This window comes from Pelobates fuscus, chromosome 3 (genome assembly GCF_036172605.1).
Source record: "Pelobates fuscus isolate aPelFus1 chromosome 3, aPelFus1.pri, whole genome shotgun sequence".
Classification (NCBI taxonomy): domain Eukaryota; kingdom Metazoa; phylum Chordata; class Amphibia; order Anura; family Pelobatidae; genus Pelobates; species Pelobates fuscus.
Window position 1 is genome coordinate 141,100,992 of NC_086319.1, and position 24,896 is coordinate 141,125,887.

The 24,896-nt window shown below is 45.6% G+C and overlaps 1 protein-coding gene across 3 annotated transcripts in view; it reads left to right on the forward strand.

Annotated features, from left to right (window-relative positions):
* The window catches only part of GABRA6 (gamma-aminobutyric acid type A receptor subunit alpha6), a 762,885-nt gene that overhangs the window by 552,312 nt on the left and 185,677 nt on the right, over window positions 1-24,896 (forward strand). For all 3 annotated transcript variants that reach the window (XM_063447494.1, XM_063447496.1, XM_063447497.1), the window contains exon 5: window positions 20,398-20,480. In XM_063447494.1, the coding sequence (XP_063303564.1) occupies window positions 20,398-20,480 (83 nt within the window). The remainder of the gene's footprint in view (window positions 1-20,397; window positions 20,481-24,896) is intronic.

Below are 24,896 nucleotides of genomic sequence, written 5' to 3' on the forward strand. Positions count from 1 at the left end.
AACGCACAGGTGGAAAAGTGGCTGACTCCGCAGCAACTGGATATCGGTAAAGTGGTTTGTGACAATGGAACAAATTTGTTGGCAGCAATGAAGTTGGGCAAGTTGACACATGTGCCGTGCATGGCACATGTGTGTAATCTGATCGTACAACGCTTTGTGCATAAGTGATACCGGAGAAACTGACGGAAGCCAAGCACAGAGAGATGGACACAGGTTTCTTCAGGAAGGAAGAGATTCTTTATTGGATCACCGATCGGGACTCAGAGGGACTAGTGTCACCAAAATACAACAAGTTCTGAGCCCCGGACAATAGTGCAGGCTCCTTATATAGGCACATAACTCCTCCCATATTAAGCTCCACCCGCACATTCTCTTGACCAATCAATACAAATAAGAATTAACTTCCTGCTTGACCGCATGGCCTGTCCAGCACAATGGAGGAGGGGAATACTATATCCTGTATTCTTGCACATGCTCCGTACACTACTGATCGTATCTTGCCTCGTGCAACCAACTGATCGATACGTCAGCATATGCACGTACACATGCCACGTGGTAATCTCGGCCTACTAAATTTATTTTTACCGAGATTCCACCACATTCCCCCCTTTGATGCCTCTTGATATTTCACAATTACTTGAGGCATCACTTAACCTTAGTTTGCATACACCGCAGGTTACCTTGAACCAGACCAGACTTATCTTATGATGTGAACCTTCAACACTCATCTTCCTGCATTGGTTCTCCCTGATCTAGAGCCTTATATTTATATATTGCCATTATCTGTGCAGCAGCCTTTCTCTCTGCTATATTTTCTATCAGGCTTTGCACAGACCTAACTACTAAGGGTATAAGACATGACAGGAGTAGACACAACATTAAAATCAGTAGGACTCCACCTACCACTGCCTTAAGCCCTCCAAACCACTCATACCAGCTACCAAACCAACTACTTGGATTATACCCTTTCCATACCTGAGTAGGCACATGCGCTAGTTTAACCATATGGCTAGTAAGCTCAGCTATTGCTTGCCCTTCGTCATCTATTTGAAGACAGCAATTGCTCAGGTTAAACTTCCCACATACACCTCCCTCTACTGCCAAAAGGTAATCCAAGGCTAATCTATTTTGGTAGACTGCTGTCCTCATCCTGGTATTATGCTTCGCTAGAAGATTGAGCGCTTGTGATGTCTCGTTAGTAATGATCTCAACCACCGCCTGTAATCGTATAATACGGTTGAGCATATAAATAGGGGTTCTATAACCAAAAGTACCATCTTCTGCCCACGTGGCTGGCCCATAATAATCTATAATACGCTGGGGAGGCCATTCATTATCTTCCCAGGCGCCTATCTCTATGGGTCCCCTTTTCTTCCTATGATTCACATCATACACTTTAACACCTAAAGTCTCACCTGTTTCAATAGGTAACAAGAAGAAGGATGGTTTGAGCATACCCAACACACATGCCCCTTCCCAGTCCTGTGGCAACTCCGAATAGGCTTTCTTACCACAGATCCAGTACAAATTTGCTGGGGCTCTCCAGGTAGATGTGATAGATAGGTCAAACCACACATCCTTTAAATTGGCGTATCTAGCAAACGGGTTAGATGGTTCTGAGACATTTGAAGCCGACCACCAAGTTGTATTCTTTGTATCATCATCATAAGCTTTTTGCCCTAGACAAGTTAATTCTCCTACAGAAGTATTATACATCATTCCTTTCCTTGCTATGCAAACATAACCTATGATGGAGGTCTTTAATCTCCACTCAGATTTACCTCTAACACTCATATGATAATCGGCTTGTGTAGATATTAATTGGTCAACTGCCTTAGAACCGGACATTACCTCCTTTGCTTCCCAAGGCCATTGGTCTCCCATGTTAGTACCTCCACACACATAGCAGTTGGTAACATTAAGACTACCGGCAATACTTTCGGCTAAATCAATGAACAGGTTTTTAGCATTATGGGGGATCTTATTATCTATACTCATCTCTTCATAAAAGGAATGGTATACTTGATGAGTTTGGGAGGATACCGTATCAGTCTCTATCCCTATAAACAATACTGTCCCAGGATCTAAACCCGTCCCATATATTTGAAACCCAAATAAATTACCATATTTGTCTAAGAACTTGTCGGGGTTATTTATAAGTATATGGACTGGATTGCATTCCATAGACTTACAATATGGGCTGGTAGGCAACTTAGTCACTATCATGTCCTTATCTACTGTCTGTCCCCAAGTTGCCCACCCCACACAAGACCAATATGGGCAAAAGTTATAATCTCTATTTGGGCATCTAGGACTCACATATTTATTTTTACTACTGGGACAAATATATTTATCGTTAGACCCATACGTCCTCTCCCATCTAAGATCCCCACATACATTCCACGGCTTTCTACCACTTGATATTGCCTTACACGCATCAAATAGCAGAACACCCGAAGAATGTACGGATTCTAATACTGTCTTGTTAATTAGGGTCCCCTGAGGATCTCCATTCCTGAGAGTCAACCAAATTGTACGAGGTTGATACTCTGGATTGAAGCACTTAGGTTCTCCTACTCCTAAATGGCACACACTATATTCTATATTTAGGTATCTACATCTTGATACATCTCCTTTACACTCGTATTGTGAATGCCAAATTAGGGTTTGGGAAATATGGTTACCTGTTCTTGTAGTCTTAATGCATACCTCACAGCTAGGAGTGTCGGTACCTCTACCTTCCTGAATATAAAAATACACATAAATAAACATTATCAAGAACACATCTTTCGTCGTCATCCTCAGTCTTCGTCCGTGCGAAGGCACCTCAGCTTCCAGGATGTAAGGGCTGCAGGGAATGGAGTTCTGCTCGTCTTCACAGGAGTCCCTTCGAGACTTTCCTGGCTTATACACTATACGTCGGTGAGCGGACAGGCTTTATTATGGCCTTCTCACTCACGTACCAAATCTCTGAAACAATAAAATTTTGTAATCCACAAAGTTCCTCGTCACTCCGACTGAGTCGTGCGTTTTATCCGGATCTTGCAGGGATTCTCTGGATCTGCTGTAACTTGCCAAGAATCGACTGCTGCTGGTTTAACCCTGGAGTGATGTATCCACGGAGTCACTTCGGCTACTTTTATCGCTGTAGGGGTAGACAAAAGAACAACATAAGGACCTCTCCACTTGGGCCCTAACGGTACATTATTCCACTCTTTAATCCACACTTGGTCTCCTGGGTGGTAACTATGAACTGGGGGATAAATATTCACAGGTAATCTATCTTGTACCCATTTCTGTACCTCCTCCATAGTCTTACCCAACTCTACAACCTGCTGCCGGGTAATTCCTTCTCCCAACTGACTCAAATCCCCCCTTAAGTTACCAAGTACGGGAGGTGGTCGCCCATACATGATTTCAAAAGGAGAGAGGCCCATCCTTCTGGTAGGTGTACTGCGGATTCGCAATAGAGCTATGGGTAAGAGAACGTTCCACTTAAGTTGGGTTTCCTGACACATTTTAGCCAACTGATTCTTAATAGTTCAATTCATTCTCTCTACCTTACCAGAACTCTGGGGTCTATATGCCGTATGAAGCCTCCACTTTATACCAAGCATATGAGTCAGTTGTTGTAGGCACTGGTGAACAAAAGCTGGACCATTGTCCGATCCTATAGAGCAGGGTAGTCCATATCGGGGTATTATTTCTCGTAACAGGAATCTCACAACTTCTCCTGCTTTCTCTGTACGAGTAGGACATGCTTCTACCCAGCCTGAATAGGTGCACACAATTACCAGCAGGTAACGATGTCCACCCGATTTAGGCATCACTGTATAGTCAATTTGTAAATCGGACATGGGGAGTCCCCCCATAAACTGGACTCCTGGTGGCTTTACTGGTCCTTGCCTTGCATTATTTTTAGCACGCGTTACACATCTTCGTACAATGGCCTGAGTCAAGTTGGACAATCTTGGTATGTAGAAATGTTTTCTGAGAGATTCCTCTGTGCTGTCTCTCCCAGAATGTGTCCCGTTGTGATAATTTTGGACAATTTCTACCGCTAGTGATGCTGGAATGACTATTCTTCCATCTTCTAACTGATACCATTTGTTCTCCAAATACTTTCCAGGTTCAGTCTTTAACCACTCCTCTTCTTGAGCTGTATAAACTGGAGTCCATTGAGACAGTGGAGTTGGTATAAGAGCAGCTATATGCCCCACATATTCCTGTCTTCCCGATTCAGCGGCACGCTTAGCTGCACTATCTGCCATCCGATTTCCTTTGGTTACATCACCATCTCCTCTCAGATGCGCTCGACAATGAATAATACCGACTTCTTTCGGCTCCCACACTGCTTCCAATAGTTGTAGGATTTCAGCTGCATACTTGATTTCTTTGCCTTCTGAATTCAATAGTCCTCTTTCTTTATACAAGGCTCCGTGGGCATGAGTGGTTAAAAACGCATACTTGGAGTCCGTGTAGATGTTCACTCTTAAACCTTCAGCCAATTGTAACGCTCGTGTCAGTGCTATCAATTCTGCCTTTTGTGCTGATGTTCCTTTCGCCAGTGGCCGAGCTTCTATCACCTTGTCTATTGTTGTTACTGCATATCCTGCATAGCGGATCCCTTCTTTCACATAACTACTGCCGTCGGTGTAATATTGAACACCGGGGTTCTGGATGGGAAAATCACGAAGATCTGGTCTACTTGAAAATACTTCATCCATTACTTCCAAACAATCATGTTGACTTTCAGTAGGTTGTGGCAAAAGGGTAGCTGGATTTAAGGTGTTTACAGTCTCTAAATGCACTCTTGGGTTTTCACACAACATTGCTTGATACTTGGTCATACGGCTGTTACTAAACCAATGATTTCCTTTGTAATCCAACAACGTCTGTACTGCATGTGGGACTCGTACATAAAGTTCTTGACCCAGAGTGAGTTTATCGGCTTCAGCTACTAGCAGGGCGGCTGCAGCTACTGCTCTTAGACAAGGTGGAAGTCCGCTGGCCACTGCATCCAGTTGCTTAGACATGTAGGCAACAGGTCTTTGCCATGATCCCAAGTACTGTGTCAATACTCCCACAGCCATTCTTCTTTGCTCATGTACATAGAGGTAGAATGGTCGTGTGTGATCAGGTAGACCTAATGCTGGGGCACTCATCAAAGCCTTCTTCACATCTTCAAATGCCGTTTGCTGTTCTTGAGTCCATAAGAAGGGGTCGTGCTCTGTACCTTTGATAGCTGCGTACAGAGGTTTTGCCAGTATCGCGTAGCTGGGAATCCATATCCTACAGAAGCCTGCTGCCCCCAAGAATTCTCGCACTTGTCTTCTATTCTTGGGTATCGGTATTTGGCACACAGCTTCTTTTCTCTCTGGCCCCATAATTCTTTGACCTTCAGAGATATGGAATCCCAGATATTTGACAGTTGGCAAACACAACTGAGCCTTCTTTCTAGACACCTTGTATCCTGCCTTCCAGAGAATGTGTAGTAGATCGTGCGTTGCTTGCTGACATATTTCCTTTGTAACTGCTGCTATCAACAAGTCATCTACATATTGTAACAATACACACTCTCCTGGGATGGACTCGAAATCCAGTAGATCTTGACTTAGAGCTGAACCAAATAGGGTAGGTGAATTTTTAAACCCTTGGGGCAGTCTTGTCCAGGTCATTTGGCGTTTTGAGCCCGTTACAGCGTTTTCCCATTGGAAAGCGAAGATACATTGACTTTCTGCGGCAATTCGGAGGCAAAAGAAGGCATCTTTGAGGTCTAAGACTGTAAAATAAGTAGCCTCGCCCGGAATTAAAGCAAGCAGGTTATATGGATTGGGCACAACTGGATGTATACTAACAACCGCATCATTGACTGCTCTCAAGTCCTGCACAGGTCGATACTCATCTGTACCGGGCTTTTGAACAGGCAGCAATGGGGTGTTCCAGGGGGAAGTACAGAATTTTAGGATACCATACCGTATGAACTTATCCAGATAAGATTGTATGTTCTTCTTAGCCTTCTGCGGGATGTGATATTGTCTTAGGCTCACTGGATAAACCCCAAGTTTTAGTTCGATTTTAATAGGTGGAATATTGCGGGCCAGTCCTGGTGGGTTGTTCTCTGCCCAAACTCCTGGTATGTTGAATAAGGACTCATCACTCCTAGGGTTTTGGCTAGTCAACGCTGTATAAAGTCGCCACTCTTCTTCCTTTGGTACGGATAATGTCATAATACCTGAAGGTCCATTAAACTTTAAGGATGTTGTTCCATTTGGTAGGAACGTAATCTGCGCTTGTAACTTAGATAGCATATCACGTCCCAGCAATTGGACTGGACATTCAGGCATATAAAGGAATTGATGTTTTACTACGTGGCCTCCCAATGTACAGAGTCGACTTTTAAGAACCGGTTTTTCAGCACTTCTTCCAGTTGCTCCTATTACAGTAATAGTCCTTCCAGATGGAGGAGCAACTAGATTAGTCACCACTGAATGTTCAGCACCAGTGTCGATCATGAACGCACTCCTTTTTCCCCCTATTGATACATCGACCATAGGCTCCGCTCGACCAAGGGGGATGGAGCCCGGTCGGTATCAATAGTCCTCCATGACCGTGTCAGCCAATCCTACAAAGTCCCTACCTTCTCTATCGCGGGACCTTTGCGCTGCTGGAAAATACCTATCTTCCCTAACACTTCCTCTGTTCCCATTGCTCCCTCTATTACCATTACTCCCTCCGGGGCCTTCTCTACCTCTCGCTCTGCCTCTAAAGTTTCCGTAACCTGCCCTGGGTTGGTCTCTCTCGTACTGCTCTCTTTGTGGACACTCATTTCTCCAATGCCCTTCTTCTCTACAGTATGCGCACTGATTTCTACTCAGAGGTTCCTCATTCCACTTACTATCGCCTCTATCTGGGCCCCGTCTATCTACGCCTGCGATCGCTACCGCTAGCATATCTGCCTTTTTACGCATCTTGCGCTCTTCCTCTTTCTTACTTTCTGTTTCCCTATTCATATACACTTTATTCGCTACCTCCATTAGTTGGGTGATAGACATACCTGCAAACCCTTCTAACTTCTGTAGCTTGCGCTTAATATCTCCGTAAGCTTGGCTGACAAAGGCGGAGTTCACCATTCGGGAATTATCTGCGTCTTCCGGATTAAAGGGGGTATACAAGCGGTATGCCTCCAATAATCGGTCATAAAAGACACTGGGCGCTTCATCACTTTTCTGAATCACCTCAACTGTCTTCGACATGTTAATAGCTTTCTTTCCTCCGGCTTTCATGCCAGCAATTATAGCGTCTCTATAGGCTCTGAGTTGAACCATATCAGCACCATTTACATTCCAGTCGGGATCGGTGTTAGGATAATGTGTTGCGGCCCATGCTGCTGGATTGTCTTGATTCAAAGCACGGGCTCTATCCTCTAGCGCTTTAATGGCCGCTTGGTTAATCCTTGTCCTTTCCTCATTATTGAACGAAGTCATTAATAACTGCTGGCAATCAGCCCATGTCGGGTTATGTGTCTGAACTATTGAGGTGAACAGATCGGTCATAGCTTGTGGTTTCTCAGTATATGAGGAATTGTGGGTCTTCCAATTCAAGAGATCGGTAGTCGTGAACGGGACATATACGAAGACTGGGTCAGCATGTGCCATTTGACCTGCGGCATCGATATAGGCTGACCCGGGATTCAGACGAAGAGGCATCTGATAATGTTTTAATTGTTGGGTACCGGTCAGTTGTCGGGTTAGTATGGGGCTACGTAGAGGGGCGTCAGTTAGAGGTTCCGGTCGGGGGGTAATAAAGCATGAAGATGTGGGAGCTTGGTTTTGGGAAAAATTAGTAAATAAAACACTTCGAGCCGAGCTAGAAGAAGCTTGACCGGAAGTCTGAAGTGGCGCCAAATCAGGATATTCAGATCTAATGGGGGTTGGTTCTGGTTCCGGAAGGGGAGATTTAGTACGAGAGGGGGTGGATTCTGTACTGGAGGAGGAAGCGGAAGTCGATGGGGGCAATGGGGGAAGGGGTGCAGGACTTCCTGCATTCGCGTCACTTCCTCTTAAAGGAAAGTAAGGGGGCGGCAAAGGGATCTCGGACTCAGGGGGCGTGTCCAAAATGGGCCTAACACCAGTCCTAGTGGACAAACAAGTCCTAGCCACCATGAGGCGACATTGCTCCTCGTGGCATGTCTGAATCCATTTTGGCGAGTCATTTGCGGCCTGTCTCCAACAATCAATATAAGGAAACTGCCCGTAAAGTTCAGGCCTACCCGATACAGCCACGTGTACGCGCTGTACCAGAGTTGGATCCAAACTGCCACGTGGCGGCCATGCCGCAACCAAAGTAGGCCACTCCCTAGTACACAAAGTGACCAAACGTACAGGAGACATTTTAACCCCAAAATCACATGTTTTGAATCCCTTTTTAAAATTCTTCACCATACAACCTAAGGGATCCAGAATCGTTGACTCCGACGCACCCATACTTATCAATGGAACGTCGTTGACAACGAATACTATGTACGCGTACTATTCAACAGTCACACCCGTTTCCTCTGGCAACAGCACCACGTGGTACGGTTACCAAGTGAAACGTACACAATAACACAATAAACACTCAGGGAATTCCCGTACACACACAGCTGTTACACCAGTCACTAGATAATCAATATTATGCCCTTTGGCGAAACTATACAGTCAACCACGCTATAATTCTCTATATACGAATTACCCGTCTATAACACACCCCAGTAACATCGTCTTTTACAAATAGCGGTTTCAGTACGGTTAGCATAGGTCAAAGCACAATTTAAGGTCACAATACAATTATTAGTGGTTATGGTGTTAAACATGCAATAGACGACAATGATTAGTATTTATATACAGTGTCAGTAAATATACAGGGTTATGGTACCGTGCACTATGATACAGCAACACACTATTAACACTCTCGCTAGACGGCTGAGCTCGCGCTATCTAACAAGATATACACTTTACTAAACAATCTTTATCACATTTACAATTCCCAACTAAACTATTGGCCAGTACCTTGAATGGACTACCTAAAACTATGTACACCCGTTTTGGTTAGCCACACTGCCCAAGCACCACATATAGCGAGCTAGAGGACCGAATTTACACAGACGCCTCTTAGTCGATTACTATCAAAAATCTAGTGGGTTCCAAATTTACACGCCTTCCCTCTTAGCCAAGATAGGTTGAGAGCTAGCGAACCGAATTTACACAGACGCCGCTTAGTCTCCCGGTCCCTCCGACCTAGCGAACAAAATATACACCCTAGAACGCTAGTCTAGACAAGACACCGGTGTCCGGCTAGGGCTATTTACACCAGAACCCCGCCTGACTAACAAAATCGACACCTAGCCTAAGGATCCCTGATACACACTGACACAGAGCAGAATAGGGACTGTTCCCCCTACATAGGGTCACTTGACAGATATGGATTGACACCTGTCCTCAGAGACCATGATACAAACTGACACAGAGCAGAATAGAGACTGTTCCCCCTACATAGGGTCACTTGGCAGATATGGATTGACACCTGTCCTAAGGATCCCTGATACACACTGACACAGAGCAGAATAGGGACTGTTCCCCCTACATAGGGTCATTTGGCAGATATGGATTGACACCTGTCCTCAGAGACCATGATACACATTGACACAGAGCAGAATAGAGACTGTTCACCCTACATAGGGTCACTTGGCAGATATGGATTGACACCTGTCCTAAGGATCCCTGATACACACTGACACAGAGCAGAATAGGGACTGTTCCCCCTACATAGGGTCACTTGACAGATATGGATTGACACTTATCCTGAGGATCCCTGATGCACACTGACACAGAGCAGAATAGAGACTGTCCCCCTTACATAGTGTCACTTGGCAGATATGGATTGACACCTGTACTCAGGGACCCTGATACACACTGACACAGAGCAGAATAGGGAATGTTCCCCCTACATAGGGTCACTTGGCAGATATGGATTGACACCTGTCCTAAGGATCCCTGATACACACTGACACAGAGCAGAATAGAGACTGTTACCCCTACATAGGGTCACTTGGCAGATATGGCGTGGTCGTGGGAGGAGGAGGATGACTTACACCTCTTCCCCTGTTAGATTCACGTTGTGCTGTGACATCACCCTTATAGGCTGTGTAAAGCATTCTTTTTAATTTATTTTGCAAATGCTGCAGCCTTTCCGACATGTAATTCGGTAACATTTCCGCCACTGTCTGCTTATACCGGGGGTCTAGTAGCGTGGAAACCCAATACAGGTCATTCTCCTTCAACCTTTTTATACGAGGGTCCCTCAACAGGCACGACAGCATGAAAGACCCCATTTGCACAAGGTTGGATACCGAGCTACTCATTTCCCGTTCCTCCTCCTCACACAGAGCAGAATAGGGACTGTTCCCTCTACATAGGGTCACTTGGCAGATATGGATTGACACCTGTCCTCAGAGACCATGATACAAACTGCCACAGAGCAGAATAGAGACTGTTCCCCCTACATAGGGTCACTTGGCAGATATGGATTGACACCTGTCCTCAGAGACCATGATACACATTGACACAGAGCAGAATAAGGACTGTTCCCCCTACATAGGGTCACTTGGCAGATATGGATTGACACTTATCCTAAGGATCTCTGATACACACTGACACAGAGCAGAATAGAGACTGTTCCCCCTACATAGGGTCACTTGGCAGATATGGATTGACACCTATCCTAAGGATCCCTGATACACACTGACACAGAGCAGAATAGGGACTGTTCCCCTTACATAGGGTCACTTGGCAGATATGGATTGACACCTGTCCTCAGAGACCATGATACACATTGACACAGAGCAGAATAGAGACTGTTCCCCCTACATAGGGTCACTTGGCAGATATGGATTGACACCTGTCCTCAGGGACCCTGATACACACTGACACAGAGCAGAATAAGGACTGTTCCTCCTACATAGGGTCACTTGGCAGATATGGATTGACACCTGTCCTGAGGATCCCTGATACACACTGACACAGAGCAGAATAGGGACTGTTCCCCCTACATAGGGTCACTTGGCAGATATGAATTGACACCTTTCCTCAGAGACCATGAGACACACGGCCACAGAGCAGTATAGAGACTGTTCCCCCTACATAGGGTCACTTGGCAGATATGGATTGACACCTGTCCTCAGAGACCCTAATACACACTGACACAGAGCAGAATAGAGACTTTTCCCCCTACATAGGGTCACTTGGTAGATATGGCGTGGTCGTGGGAGGAGGAGGATGACTTTCACCTCTTCCCCTGTTAGATTCCTGTTGTGCTGTGACATCATCCTTATACGCTGTGTAAAGCATACTTTTTAATTTATTTTGAAAATGCTGCATTCGGTAACATTTTCGCCACTGTCTGCTTATACCGGGGGTCTAGTAGCGTGGACACCCAGTACAGGTCGTTCTCCTTCAGCCTTTTTATACGAGGGTCCCTCAACAGGCACGACAGCATGAAAGACCCCATTTGCACAAGGTTGGATTCCGAGCTACTCATTTCCCGTTCCTCCTCCTCACTGATGTCAATGAAGGTATGTTCTTCCCCCCAGCCACGTCCAACACCATCTGACTCCTCTTCCTCACAATCCTCTTCCAGCGTTGCCGCAGGTCCAGCAAGCGATGCTGATAAGGCTGTTTCTGGTGGTGATGGTGACCACAACTCTTCCTCTTCCTCATTACGCTCATCTACGGCCTGATCCAGCACTCTTCGCAGGGCACGCTCCAGGAAGAAAACAAATGGTATGATGTCGCTGATGGTGCCTTCGGTGCGACTGAATAGGTTTGTCACCTCCTCAAAAGGACGCATGAGCCTACAGGCATTGCGCATGAGCGTCCAGTAACGTGGCAAAAAAATTTGCAGCTCCCCAGAGGCTGTCCTAGCACCCCAGTCATACAAGTATTCATTAACAGCTTTTCCTTGTTGGAGCAGGCGGTCGAACATTAGGAGTGTTGAATTCCAACGTGTCGGGCTGTCGCAAATCAAGCGCCTCACTGGCATGTTGTTTCGCCACTGGATATCGGCAAAACAATGGCCACAATCCTTCCTGGCCTGCTTCAGGACGTCCTGTAAGCCTGTGTACTTATGCACAAAGCGTTGTACGATCAGATTACACACATGTGCCATGCACGGCACATGTGTCAACTTGCCCAACTTCAATGCCGCTAACAAATTTTTTCCATTGTCACAAACCACTTTGCCGATATCGAGTTGCTGCGGAGTTCAGGGCGGACAGGAGTGCTTGTCCGGTGTGACTCTCTGCTTTCAATCAAGTCAAACCCAAGATGGCGTGACACTGCCGTATCCGGGATGTGGAATAGTACCTGGGGAGCTGGGGGGGTGCCGTTGATGTGGAGCAAGACGCAGCAGCAGAAGAGGAGGTTATGGAAGAGGATGGAGTAGGAGGAGTAGAGGAGGTGGCAGCAGGACTGCCTGCAAGTCGTGGCGGTGCCACCAACTCCTCTGCAGAGCCATGCATTCCATGCTTGGCAGCAGTCAGCAGGTTTACCCAATGCGCAGTGTAGGTGATATACCTGCCCTGACCATGCTTTGCAGACCAGGTATCAGTGGTCAGATGGACCCTTGCCCCAACACTGTGTGCCAGACATGCCATTACTTCCTTTTGCACAATCGAGTACAGGTTGGGGATTGCCTTTTGTGAAAATACATTTCTGCCAGGTACCTTCCACTGCGGTGTCCCAATAGCTACATATTTTTTGAATGCCTCAGACTGCACCAGCTTGTATGGTAAAAGCTGGTGGGCTAATAGTTCGGACAAGCCAGCTGTCAGACGCTGGGCTTTCTGACATTGGCTTCTTATGCTCAAACATGTCCTTGACAGACACATGACTGTGGGCAGATGAGCGGGAACTGCTCAAGGCGAGAGACGGAGTGGCGGATGGTTGAGAGGGGGCAAGGAGGACAGCAGTGGTTGACGTGGGTGAAGATGCTGGATCAGGAGGAGGATGGCGGCTTAGAGTAGGCGTGCTGCTTGTACTCATGTGTTGATCCCATAGGCGTTTGTGATGTGAGATCATGTGCCTACGCAAAGCAGTTGTACCTAGGTGGGTGTTGGACTTCCCGCGACTCAGTTTCTTTTGGCACAGGTTGCAAATGGCATAGCTGTTGTCAGAGGCAGACACACAAAAAATTCCACACTGCTGAGCTCTGCAATGACGGCATTCTGGTGGTGGACACAGCATGCGTTGATTGGTGTGCTGTCGGGCTGACCCCGGGTGCCGATGCATGCTGTCTGACTGTGCCACTATCTCCTTGCGACGACCTCCCCCTGCTTCCAACTCGTCTCCTCCTCCTCCTCTCTGTCTCCCTATCTGAACTTTCGCCCTTGCCGAGCGGGCACCCACGTGACATCCATGGACGCATCGTCATCATCAACCGCTTCACTTGTATCTGACAACTCAGCAAAGGAAGCAGCAGCGGGTACAACATCATCATCATCACACCGTACGTCCATGTGTGTAATGCTGCCTGCCTGAGACATATCCCTGTTATCTACATCCTCTGGCAATAATGGTTGCGCATCACTCATTTCTTCAAACGGATGTGTGAATAACTCCTCTGACATACCAAGTAAGGTGGATGTGGTGCTAGTTTTAGTGGTGGCGGCAGGCGGGTGAGTGGTATCTTGAAAGGTGCCTGAAGCTAAGTTGAAGGAGGATGGTGCGTCAAGGTTCCGAGCGGAAGCTGTAGAAGATTGGGTGTCCTGTGTTAGCCAGTCAACTATGTCCTCAGAACTTTTCAAGTTCAGGGTACGTGGCCTCTGAAAACTGGGCATTATTCTAGGGCCAAAGGGAATCACAGCACCACGACCACGATGGCCCCTGCTGGGTGGCCTGCCTCTGCCTGTCATTTTTGGGGGGATTAGTGGTACTATGCGTGCAAGCTACTGTGAGACCAGATATGAGAGGCAATGTGCAATGGCAGAGGTCTGCAGAGTACACGCTGTAGGCCTGACACACCCGCTTGAAGACAACTAACTGCTGTTCAATCTATAACAGTGAAGAACGTTTTTTGGTTTTAAATGCACGCTATTGTGACACCAGATATGAGTGGCAATGTGCACTGGCAGAGGTCTGCAGAGCACACGCTGAAGGCCTGACACACCCGCTTTAAGGACACTGACTGCTATTAGCTTATAGTGAAAAGATTTTCTTATTAAAAGCACGCTATAGAGACACCAGATATGAGTGGCAACTGTCAAAGTACACCAGCAGGGGTCTGCAGGGCACACGCTGAAGGAAGGCCTGACACACCGCTTTAAGGACACTGACTGCTATTAGCTTACACTGGAAAACTTGTCTTCTATGTAAAAGCACGCTTTAGAGACACCAGATATGATTGGCAACTGTCAAAGTACACTGGCAGGGCACACGCTGAAGGAAGGCCTGACACACCCGCTTTAAGGACACTGACTGCTATTAGCTTACACTGATAAAAACATTTTCTTTGTAAAAGCACGCTATAGAGACACCAGATATGAGTGGCAACTGTCAAAGTACACTGGCAGGGGTCTGCAGGGCACATGCTGAAGGCCTGAAACACCCGCTTTAAGGAAACTGACTGCTATTAGCTTACACTGGAAAACTTTTTTGCTTTGTAAAAGCACGCTATAGAGACAGCAGATATGAGTGGCAACTGTCAAAGTACACTGGCAGGGGTCTGCAGAGCACACGCTGAAGGCCTGACACACCCGCTTTAAGGACACTGACTGCTATTAGCTTACACTGGAAAACTTTTTTCTTTGTAAAAGCATGCTATAGAGACACCAGATATGAGTGGCAACTGTCAAAGTACACTGGCAGGGGTCTGCAGGGCACACGCTGAAGGCCTAAAACACCCGCTTTAAGGACACTGACTGCTATTAGCTTACACTGGAAAACTTTTTTGCTTTGTAAAAGCACGCTACAGAGACACCAGATATGAGTGGCAACTGTCAAAGTACACTGGCAGTGGTCTGCAGGGCACACGCTGAAGGAAGGCCTGACACACCTGCTTTAAGGACACTGACTGCTATTAGCTTACACTGGAAAACTTTTCTTCTATGTAAAAGCAAGCTTTAGAGACACCAGATATGAGGGGCAACTGTCAAAGTACACTGGCAGGGGTCTGCAGGGCACACGCTGAAGGCCTGAAACACCCTCTTTAAGGACACTGACTGCTATTAGCTTACACTGGAAAACTGTTGTTCTTTGTAAAAGCACGCTATAGAGACACCAGATATGAGTGGCAACTGTCAAAGTACACTGGCAGGGGTCTGCAGGGCACACGTTGAACGCCTGAAACACCCGCTTTAAGGACACTGACTGCTATTAGCTTACACTGGAAAACTTTTTTCTTTGTAAAAGCACGCTACAGAGACACCAGATATGAGTGGCAACTGTCAAAGTACATTGGCAGGGGTCTGCAGGGCACACGCTGAAGGAAGGCCTGACACACCCGCTTTAAGGACACTGACTGCTATTAGCTTACACTGGAAAACTTTTTTGCTTTGTAAAAGCACGCTATAGAGACACCAGATATGAGTGGCAACTGTCAAAGTACACTGGCAGGGGTCTGCAGGGCACACGCTGAAGGAAGGCCTGACACACCCGCTTTAAGTACACTGACTGCTATTAGCTTACACTGGAAAACTTTTCTTCTATGTAAAAGCACGCTACAGAGACACCAGATATGAGTGGCAACTGTCAAAATACACTGGCAGGGGTCTGCAGGGCACACGCTGAAGGAAGGCCTGACACACCCGCTTTAAGGACACTGACTGCTATTAGCTTACACTGGAAAACTTTTTTTCTTTGTAAAAGCACGCTATAGAGACACCAGATATGAGTGGCAACTGTCAAAGTACACTGGCAGGGGTCTGCAGGGCACACGCTGAAGGAAGGCCTGACACACCGCTTTAAGTACACTGACTGCTATTAGCTTACACTGGAAAACTTTTCTTCTATGTAAAAGCACGCTTTAGAGACACCAGATATGATTGGCAACTGTCAAAGTACACTGGCAGGGGTCTGCAGGGCACACGCTGAAGGCCTGACACACCCGCTTTAAGGACACTGACTGCTATTATCGTACACTGGAAAACTTTTTTCTTTGTAAAAGCACGCTATAGAGACACCAGATATGAGTGGCAACTGTCAAAGTACACTGGCAGGGGTCTGCAGGGCACACGCTGAAGGAAGGCCTGACACACCCGCTTTAAGGACACTGACTGCTATTAGCTTACACTGATAAAAACATTTTCTTTGTAAAAGCACGCTATAGAGACACCAGATATGAGTGGCAACTGTCAAAGTACACTGGCAGGGGTCTGCAGGGCACATGCTGAAGGCCTGAAACACCCGCTTTAAGGAAACTGACTGCTATTAGCTTACACTGGAAAACTTTTTTGCTTTGTAAAAGCACGCTATAGAGACAGCAGATATGAGTGGCAACTGTCAAAGTACACTGACAGGGGTCTGCAGAGCACACGCTGAAGGCCTGACACACCCGCTTTAAGGACACTGACTGCTATTAGCTAATACTGGAAAACTTTTTTTCTTTGTAAAAGCACGCTATAGAGACACCAGATATGAGTGGCAACTGTCAAAGTACACTGGCAGGGATCTGCAGGGCACACGCTGAAGGAAGCCCTGACACACCCGCTTTAAGGACACTGACTGCTATTAGCTTACACTGGAAAACTTTTTTCTTTGTAAAAGCACGCTATAGAGACACCAGATATGAGTGGCAACTGTCAAAGTACACTGGCAGGGGTCTGCAGGGCACACGCTGAAGGCCTAAAACACCCGCTTTAAGGACACTGACTGCTATTAGCTTACACTGGAAAACGTTTTTGCTTTGTAAAAGCACGCTACAGAGACACCAGATATGAGTGGCAACTGTCAAAGTACATTGGCAGTGGTCTGCAGGGCACACGCTGAAGGAAGGCCTGAAACACCCTCTTTAAGGACACTGACTGCTATTAGCTTACACTGGAAAACTGTTGTTCTTTGTAAAAGCACGCTATAGAGACACCAGATATGAGTGGCAACTGTCAAAGTACACTGGCAGGGGTCTGCAGGGCACACGTTGAAGGCCTGCAACACCCGCTTTAAGGACACTGACTGCTATTAGCTTACACTGGAAAACTTTTTTTCTTTGTAAAAGCACGCTATAGAGACACCAGATATAAGTGGCAACTGTCAAAGTACACTGGAAGGGGTCTGCAGGGCACACGCTGAAGGAAGGCCTGACACACCCGCTTTAAGGACACTGACTGCTATTAGCTTACACTGGAAAACTTTTTTCTTTGTAAAAGCACGCTATAGAGACACCAGATATAAGTGGCAACTGTCAAAGTACACTGGCAGGGGTCTGCAGGGCACACGCTGAAGGCCTGAAACACCCGCTTTAAGGAAACTGACTGCTATTAGCTTACACTGGAAAACTTTTTTGCTTTGTAAAAGCACGCTACAGAGACACCAGATATGAGTGGCAACTGTCAAAGTACACTGGCAGGGGTCTGCAGGGCACACACTGAAGGCCTGAAACACCCGCTTTAAGGACACTGACTGCTATTAGCTTTTACTGGAAAACTTTTTTGCTTTATAAAAGCACGCTACAGAGACACCAGATATGAGTGGCAACTGTCAAAGTACATTGGCAGGGGTCTGCAGGGCACACGCTGAAGGAAGGCCTGACACACCCGCTTTAAGGACACTGACTGCTATTATCGTACACTGGAAAACTTTTTTCTTTGTAAAAGCACGCTACAGAGACACCAGATATGAGTGGCAACTGTCAAAATACACTGGCAGGGGTCTGCAGGGCACACGCTGAAGGAAGGCCTGACACACCCGATTTAAGGACACTGACTGCTATTAGCTTACACTGGAAAACTTTTTTTCTTTGTAAAAGCACGCTATAGAGACACCAGATATGAGTGGCAACTGTCAAAGTACACTGGCAGGGGTCTGCAGGGCACACGCTGAAGGCCTGACACACCCGCTTTAACCCCTTAAGGACACATGACATGTGTGACATGTCATGATTCCCTTTTATTCCAGAAGCTTGGTCCTTAAGGGGTTAAGGACACTGACTGCTATTAGCTTACACTGGAAAACTTTTTTTCTTTGTAAAAGCACGCTATAGAGACACCAGATATGAGTGGTGGCACTGACTGGGCAAATGGGCACAGTATCCACTGTGAGCCTGACACAGATTCTGGCAGTCAACTAACTGCTCTTCTTCAATCTATTACAGTGAAAAACTTTTTTTGGTTTTAAATGCAAGCTTAAGCTGTTGTGACACCAGCAGTGAGTGAGTGGTGGCACTGGGCAAATGGGCACAGTATGCACTGTGAGCCTGACACAGAAGCTGGCAGGCAGGCAACTGCAATTACATTACACAAAAAAAAAAAAGCAGACTGATGTTCTAGCCCTAAAAAGGGCTTTTTGGGGTGCTGTTCTTACAGCAGAGATCAGATGAGTCCTTCAGGATTGTAGTGGACACTGAATACCCTAGCCTAGCTATCAATTTCCCTATCTAATCAGCAGCAGCTACACTTTCCCTCCTCTCACTAAGCATGCAGCTTCAGAATGAATCTAAAATGGATGCTGGGAGGGAGGTGGGAGGGTGTGGAAGGGAGGGTCTGCTGCTGATTTGCTGGAATGTGTCTGCTGACCGTGAGGCACAGGGTCAAAGTTTGCTCAATGATGACGAATAGGGGGCGGATCGAACCGCCCATGTGTTCGCCCGCGGCGGCAAACGCGAACACGCTATGTTCGCCAGGAACTATTCGCGGGCGAACAGTTCGGTACATCACTAATACACATACATACATACAGTTGTGCTCAAAATGCCCTTGGAGAACATCAATGCCAGCATGCAGTCTTTTGTAACAGAAGTCTATGAGGCCCCTAATTCTTGCAGGTGGCATTCGTCTTCACAAAATGCCTCTAGATCAGGGGTAGGCAACCTTCGGCTCTCCAGATGTGTTGGACTACACCTCCCATGATGCTTTGCCAGCATTATGGGTGTAAGAGAATTACGGGGGATGTAGTCCACAACATCTGGAGAGCCGAAGGTTGCCTACCCCTGCTCTAGATCATGCAAAGTCTTTGGTTGTCTTGCATGAACCGCACGTTTGAGAACTCCCCAGAGTGGCTCAATGATATTAAGGTCAGGAGACTGTAATGGCCACTCCAGAATCTTAATTTTTCTCTGCTGTAACCACTGGAAGATCAACTTGGCCTTGTGCTTAGGGTCATTGTCATGCCAGTATTTTCTGATAACATGCTGCATTCATCTTTCCTTTAGAGCTTACACACACCCAAAACATCAGTGAGCCACCACTATGCTTCACAGTGTGAATGGTATTTTTTTCACTATAGGCCTTGTTGACTCCTCTCCAAAAAATAGCACTTATGGTTGTAACCATAAAGCTCTATTTTGGTCTTGTGACTCCAAATTACAGTGTGTCAGAAGCTGTGAGGCATATCAAGGTGTTGTCGGACATATTGTAACTAGTTTTTTTTTGTGTCATTTTCGCAGTAAATGCTTCTTTCTGGCAACTCGTATTGTTGTATTGTGCTCCTTCTTTGTACTCCGTCTTTTTCCAGCACAGCCTGTATTTCTCCTGAGGTTACCTGTGGGTTTTTCTCTGTATCCCAAACAATTCTTCTGACAGTTGTGGCCGAAATCTTTCTTCATATCATGAAATCCTCAAATTTTCCACTTCTTAATAAGTGATTGAACAGTACTGAAGGGGATTATCAAGGCTTTGGATATCTATTTATATCTTTGTATATCCTTTTCAATCTTTATAAAGTTCCATTACATTATATGCAGGTATTTTGACAGTTATTTTCTGCTCCCCATGGGTCAGTATCTAGCCTGCTCAGTGCATCCACTTGAGATCTGACAAACTCATTGTCTATTTATACACAGATACTAATTGCAATTTAAAAAGCCACAGGTGTGGGAAATTATCCTTTAATTTCCATTTTAACCTTTGTGTGTCTGTAACAAGGTCAAACATTCAAGGGTATGTAAACTTTTGATTAGGGTAATTTGGGTGATTTCTGTTATCTTTAATATTGAAAAAGGAGTCAAAACAACTATGTGATAATAAATGGCTTCGTATGATTAAACTGTGTTTTTCTGCCAGATAATATATATTTAAAAAAATATATATTTTATCTATATTACATATTTTTTCATTATGCTACTTATTATTTGCTTTATTATGATAAAGCTATCATTACAAATTTAAGAGTTCAATTTCTTATATGTTAATGGAATATTCATGTTTAATTTCAGGTTGACCATTAAGGCGGAGTGCCCTATGAGACTGATGAATTTTCCAATGGATGGACATGCCTGCCCGCTAAAGTTTGGAAGCTGTCAGTAAATTTAGTAATGTTACATTTTATTCACATATTATTGTTCATCTATCTATATCTATCTATCCATCTATCCATCTATCCATCCATCCTTTAACTATAACTTTTATAAAAGCATACTAATTTGTCAATTTTTATGAAAGCAATATCTCTTAAAAAATACTGTCCATCTGTATTTTTGATAAATTAGGTGACTTGAGAATTAGATGAATTTAGTTCCCATCACCATACTCATCATTATATATAAATCTAAAGCAATAATCAAAAAATAAATATTATCTTGTTGCCAGCTGTGTATATTTATTGGGACACTGGAGCAAACTAAAGCCATATGAATCATTACAGGGACTCTGTATCATAATAATTTTGTCATTAGGCATATCCTCTCTGGCTTTTGTTACATTTTTGCAAGTTATGTGACACAACTGAGGTTACTTGGATGTACAAAAAGAGCCTTCTGCAGTCACCATGATAATGTGGAACTGAAATTTCTGCAGTATCTGAACACACATTTTCTATTTCTATACCTGTTACAAACATGCTAGACCAGCATGTAACTATAGCCAATTTGTAATGATAAATCATATGAATTCCCCAAGGTAGCTCTGGTTTTGCTTGCAAGGTTGCCAGCAAATATGTAGATATAAGAACTTACCTAGAGACTAAAAAAACAGGGTGCAACAGAATCCTGAGAACAAAAAACAGCTCATGAAGGTTGCCCATCAGTGGATGCTTACTTTGTACTCAAGATGGTTTTAGCTCAACGTGTTCCATTACAGAGAACCTCTCCCACCCAAAAGAATGGTATGAAAGGCACACAGGCTCCATCTGAACAAAATATACAGCAACCCCAGATGATTGTTTAAGCATTGTAAGGCCTTGACATTGAAGTATAATTGATACACCTCTTGCCACAGGTCAGAAGGTGTATACATCTGGATTACACTTTTACCTTAGGGAGAGCAAAAAAAAAAAAAACAAGGTTCACCAGAATACTGAAAACAGACAACAGCTCAAATAGCTTGCTCTTCAGTGGGCCCCTGCTCAATTCTCAAGCTGGTTTTACTTCAAATTATGCCATTTGTTACGGTTACCTCCAAGCTAGCTGAAGGCTGGACCGCTTGGATGTCCTGGTTCCCGAGTGTGGAAAGAGAGAAGAGCCGTTCCGATCAGCATACCACAAGAATTCTGTGATTATAAAGCAATCCAACTAGCTATGATACAGCTAGGACACCCTTTTCCCCACAAAACAAGTCGAAGCTGCGATTTGAGGGTCAAAACGAACTGAGTTCAATGGCACACAGGCATGGCAATTTATGCAAGACCCCAGTTCCAGGGACCCCCTTTGGACCTGATGGGATACAGGGACAATACAAACAGTTGACCAATGGCATTACAATGTATCATTTGAAATTGTTACCGCCCAGCTCGGAGATAATGAATCCAACGGTTATGACAATTTTATTATCTCCAAGCGCTCAAAATCCCACGTTTTATTTTAACAGGTAAAACAGTATAAAAATATATAACTTTTGTTACGACACTCACCGCCAGATAGATGAAGCCGCCGTTTAGTAGATAATCCCCTTCTCCAGGAACGCAGGTTCTGTACAGCCAATCGTCAAACTCCCGAACGGAGGATACGTGAACGCGGCAACTCCCGACCATAAAATCAGCCGAACTCCTTTCACAGCTAAAAATAACGAAAAGCACTTTCCCAGTAATAATTCCCCCCACAAACGAGACCAAGCTCTGTCTTGAGGGTCAAACAGGATTCTGTTTAATGGGGGCTACCTGCCCGGTATTTATGCAGGTCTCCCACAAGGTGGACACTCCCCTAGGGGACCTTGTGGAAGACTGTAACACATATATGACAGTAGCCAATCGCAGTGGCTTCAGTGTAAGCCCTCCCCATCTTACCCATAAATCCTTCCTCTCTATCCTGGAGATAATTGTGAAGAAACCTAATTATTTCCAAGGATAGAGGCAAATCGACATTTTAAATACAATATGAAAAATACATAAAAATACATAAAGGAGGAAATACCGAATAATTATGGTTCATGTAACGTATCCCCAGATAGCCTGGATCTGAGTGCATATTCCTACCGAATAGCGCTCAGATCCGATGTACATAGTTCAATCGCCATGGAGTCAAAGTCTCTCACAAGTCCTTCGGTATGGATTGACTCCATGGGACGGCTATCTGGGTGAAGTCCATACGTACGTTACAAAACTCCCGAACGGACCGGTGTTCGTATGCCTCGACGAAATAGAAGGCAGGCGGCAGCTTCCAGCGGTGTTCGGTAGATAAAGTGTCCGTTTTTAGTTCCATAGAATCAACACTGAACACCGCTGATCTTCCTCGTGTCCCAAAATGGCCGCCGCCTCGTGGTCGGCATATGAACGACAACCACCCGTACGGATGGAATGGAGAGGTGTCTGCGGTTAACCACAACGTTCTAATTGGGGCCAAGAGGTTAACCAGCAGCACACTCCTCTTCTGGGTGGCCGTCCATTCGGTAGTTTTCATCGGTATTCCGGAACCACACGAACAGGGGCATACGGACAGGAAATCCAACGAAATAAGGGCAAACAGATGAACCAGCAATACTAGTCTGTACAGATGGATCTGTCACAACTTTAATATTTCAATAGCCACATCTTCCATTTAACCATTCGTTAGGGAGCCCAGATCTGAGCGCAACAGATAGGCGAATAGCGCTCAGATCTCACGAACGGTATAGCCAGTTTCTTCATTACAAGGTCCGTTCGTGCCTTTTGTCCCGAACACGAGATGGAGGCCATGTTTTCAGGTGGGCAGATAGAGAGCGGGACCTGGACCTAAAACCAATGGAGCGAGATGCTGCTGAGCAGTTGCGCAAACCCTGCTCAGAGGATGGTTGTCTCAGCCCTTTGTGAGCCGAACGGGGATCACCATGAATGGGGGGGTACTTAACATGCGGTTAACCGCAGACCCAACGTTCAAATTTGGGACACATGGCAGGATGCAGGTGGTCCTTGTTCGGGAGTCTTTCGTGAGTTCCAGTTCGGTGAATTGTCACACGAACGAGGCCGCCCTGAGACAGTCAATAAGGCTGCGGTTAACCGCAGCTTCCCGGTGGTCAATTAGAGGCACACTCTGCTCGTAGGGTGGTCGGTCATTTGGTTAGTTCAGGGGTGACAAAGGTTAAGTGGTGGAACACGCAAAGAGCCGGGTGGTCCGTCGTTCGTATGTATGAATGCATAGTCCTGACGGTTCGTGGAATGGGTTTACACAGTCTAAATACCGAAACAGGGTATACGGTAAAACAAACAGGGGTAATTCCGTAGCAGTCTGTAAAGCTCCTGTAACACCATTACAGAGAGAACTTTTTTTTATATTATTATTTATAAAGCACTAACAAATGCCACAGCACTGCACAAAAGGTGTAATAATTGACAAGTATTGGTAACAAGATGAGTTGGATGCACATGAGCATAGGGTGTAGAGGGCCCTGCTCAAACAAGCTTACAGTTTAGAGGCAGTGGGTAAAGTGGCACAAGAGGTAAGGGTATGATGTATTTCTTGTGTAGGATAAAGTAGGTTACTAGAATAGTTTGCAAAGAAAGGTTAGTCTATCGGATGACACAGTTGCAGGAGAGGAAGCAAGGTGTGCTACCAAGGTGCAAGGAGGGAAAGTCATTAACAGTTGAATCGATATGCTTTCCTAGAGAAGTTTTTAAGAAGAGTTTTTAATGATCTTTTGAAGAAACTCAGACTGGGTGAGTCTAACAGAGTAGGGAAGGAAATTTCATAGGAACAGTGCAGCCCTAGATAGGTCTAGAAGGTGAGCATCATTAGTGCGAGTACAAAAGTAGGATAGACACAGATCTTTGGGAGTGTGCAGTGACCTGGATCAGAAATATTTGTCTATTGATGAGAATAGGTAGGTGTAACGGAACCTTCCGTTAATGGACGCTTCCTAGCTTGCGCCGAGGACCACAAGCACCTCACCGGACATCACAACCACCACAGACTCCACAACCGCCGTAGCTTGACTGGAGTCTCGCCGTCTTCCTTCCACCCTGGATCAGCTTCTGTCCTCTGGGACCGTGTGGGAAAGACCTCTTCCTTCCACCCTGTATGAACCTCCAGCATCCATACTAGGCAATTCGGTGCGTGCATTTCGAATCTCACTGCTCGGTTCGTTTTGTTTCCCTGACATACCAGGCTCACGGTTCATGCAATTTTCTACCAAACGGGAACTAGTTCATGCATTTACTATTGTTCTACACACACGTTTAGTGCATTTACAACCCACAAAAAGATTATCTCGCCTCCTCTATTGAGCTCCCTTAAAAATCCTTGGGGAATAAGGACGATCCATCTCATTGTGGAACCTAGATTGAAGACGTACCACCTCCGCATATGGG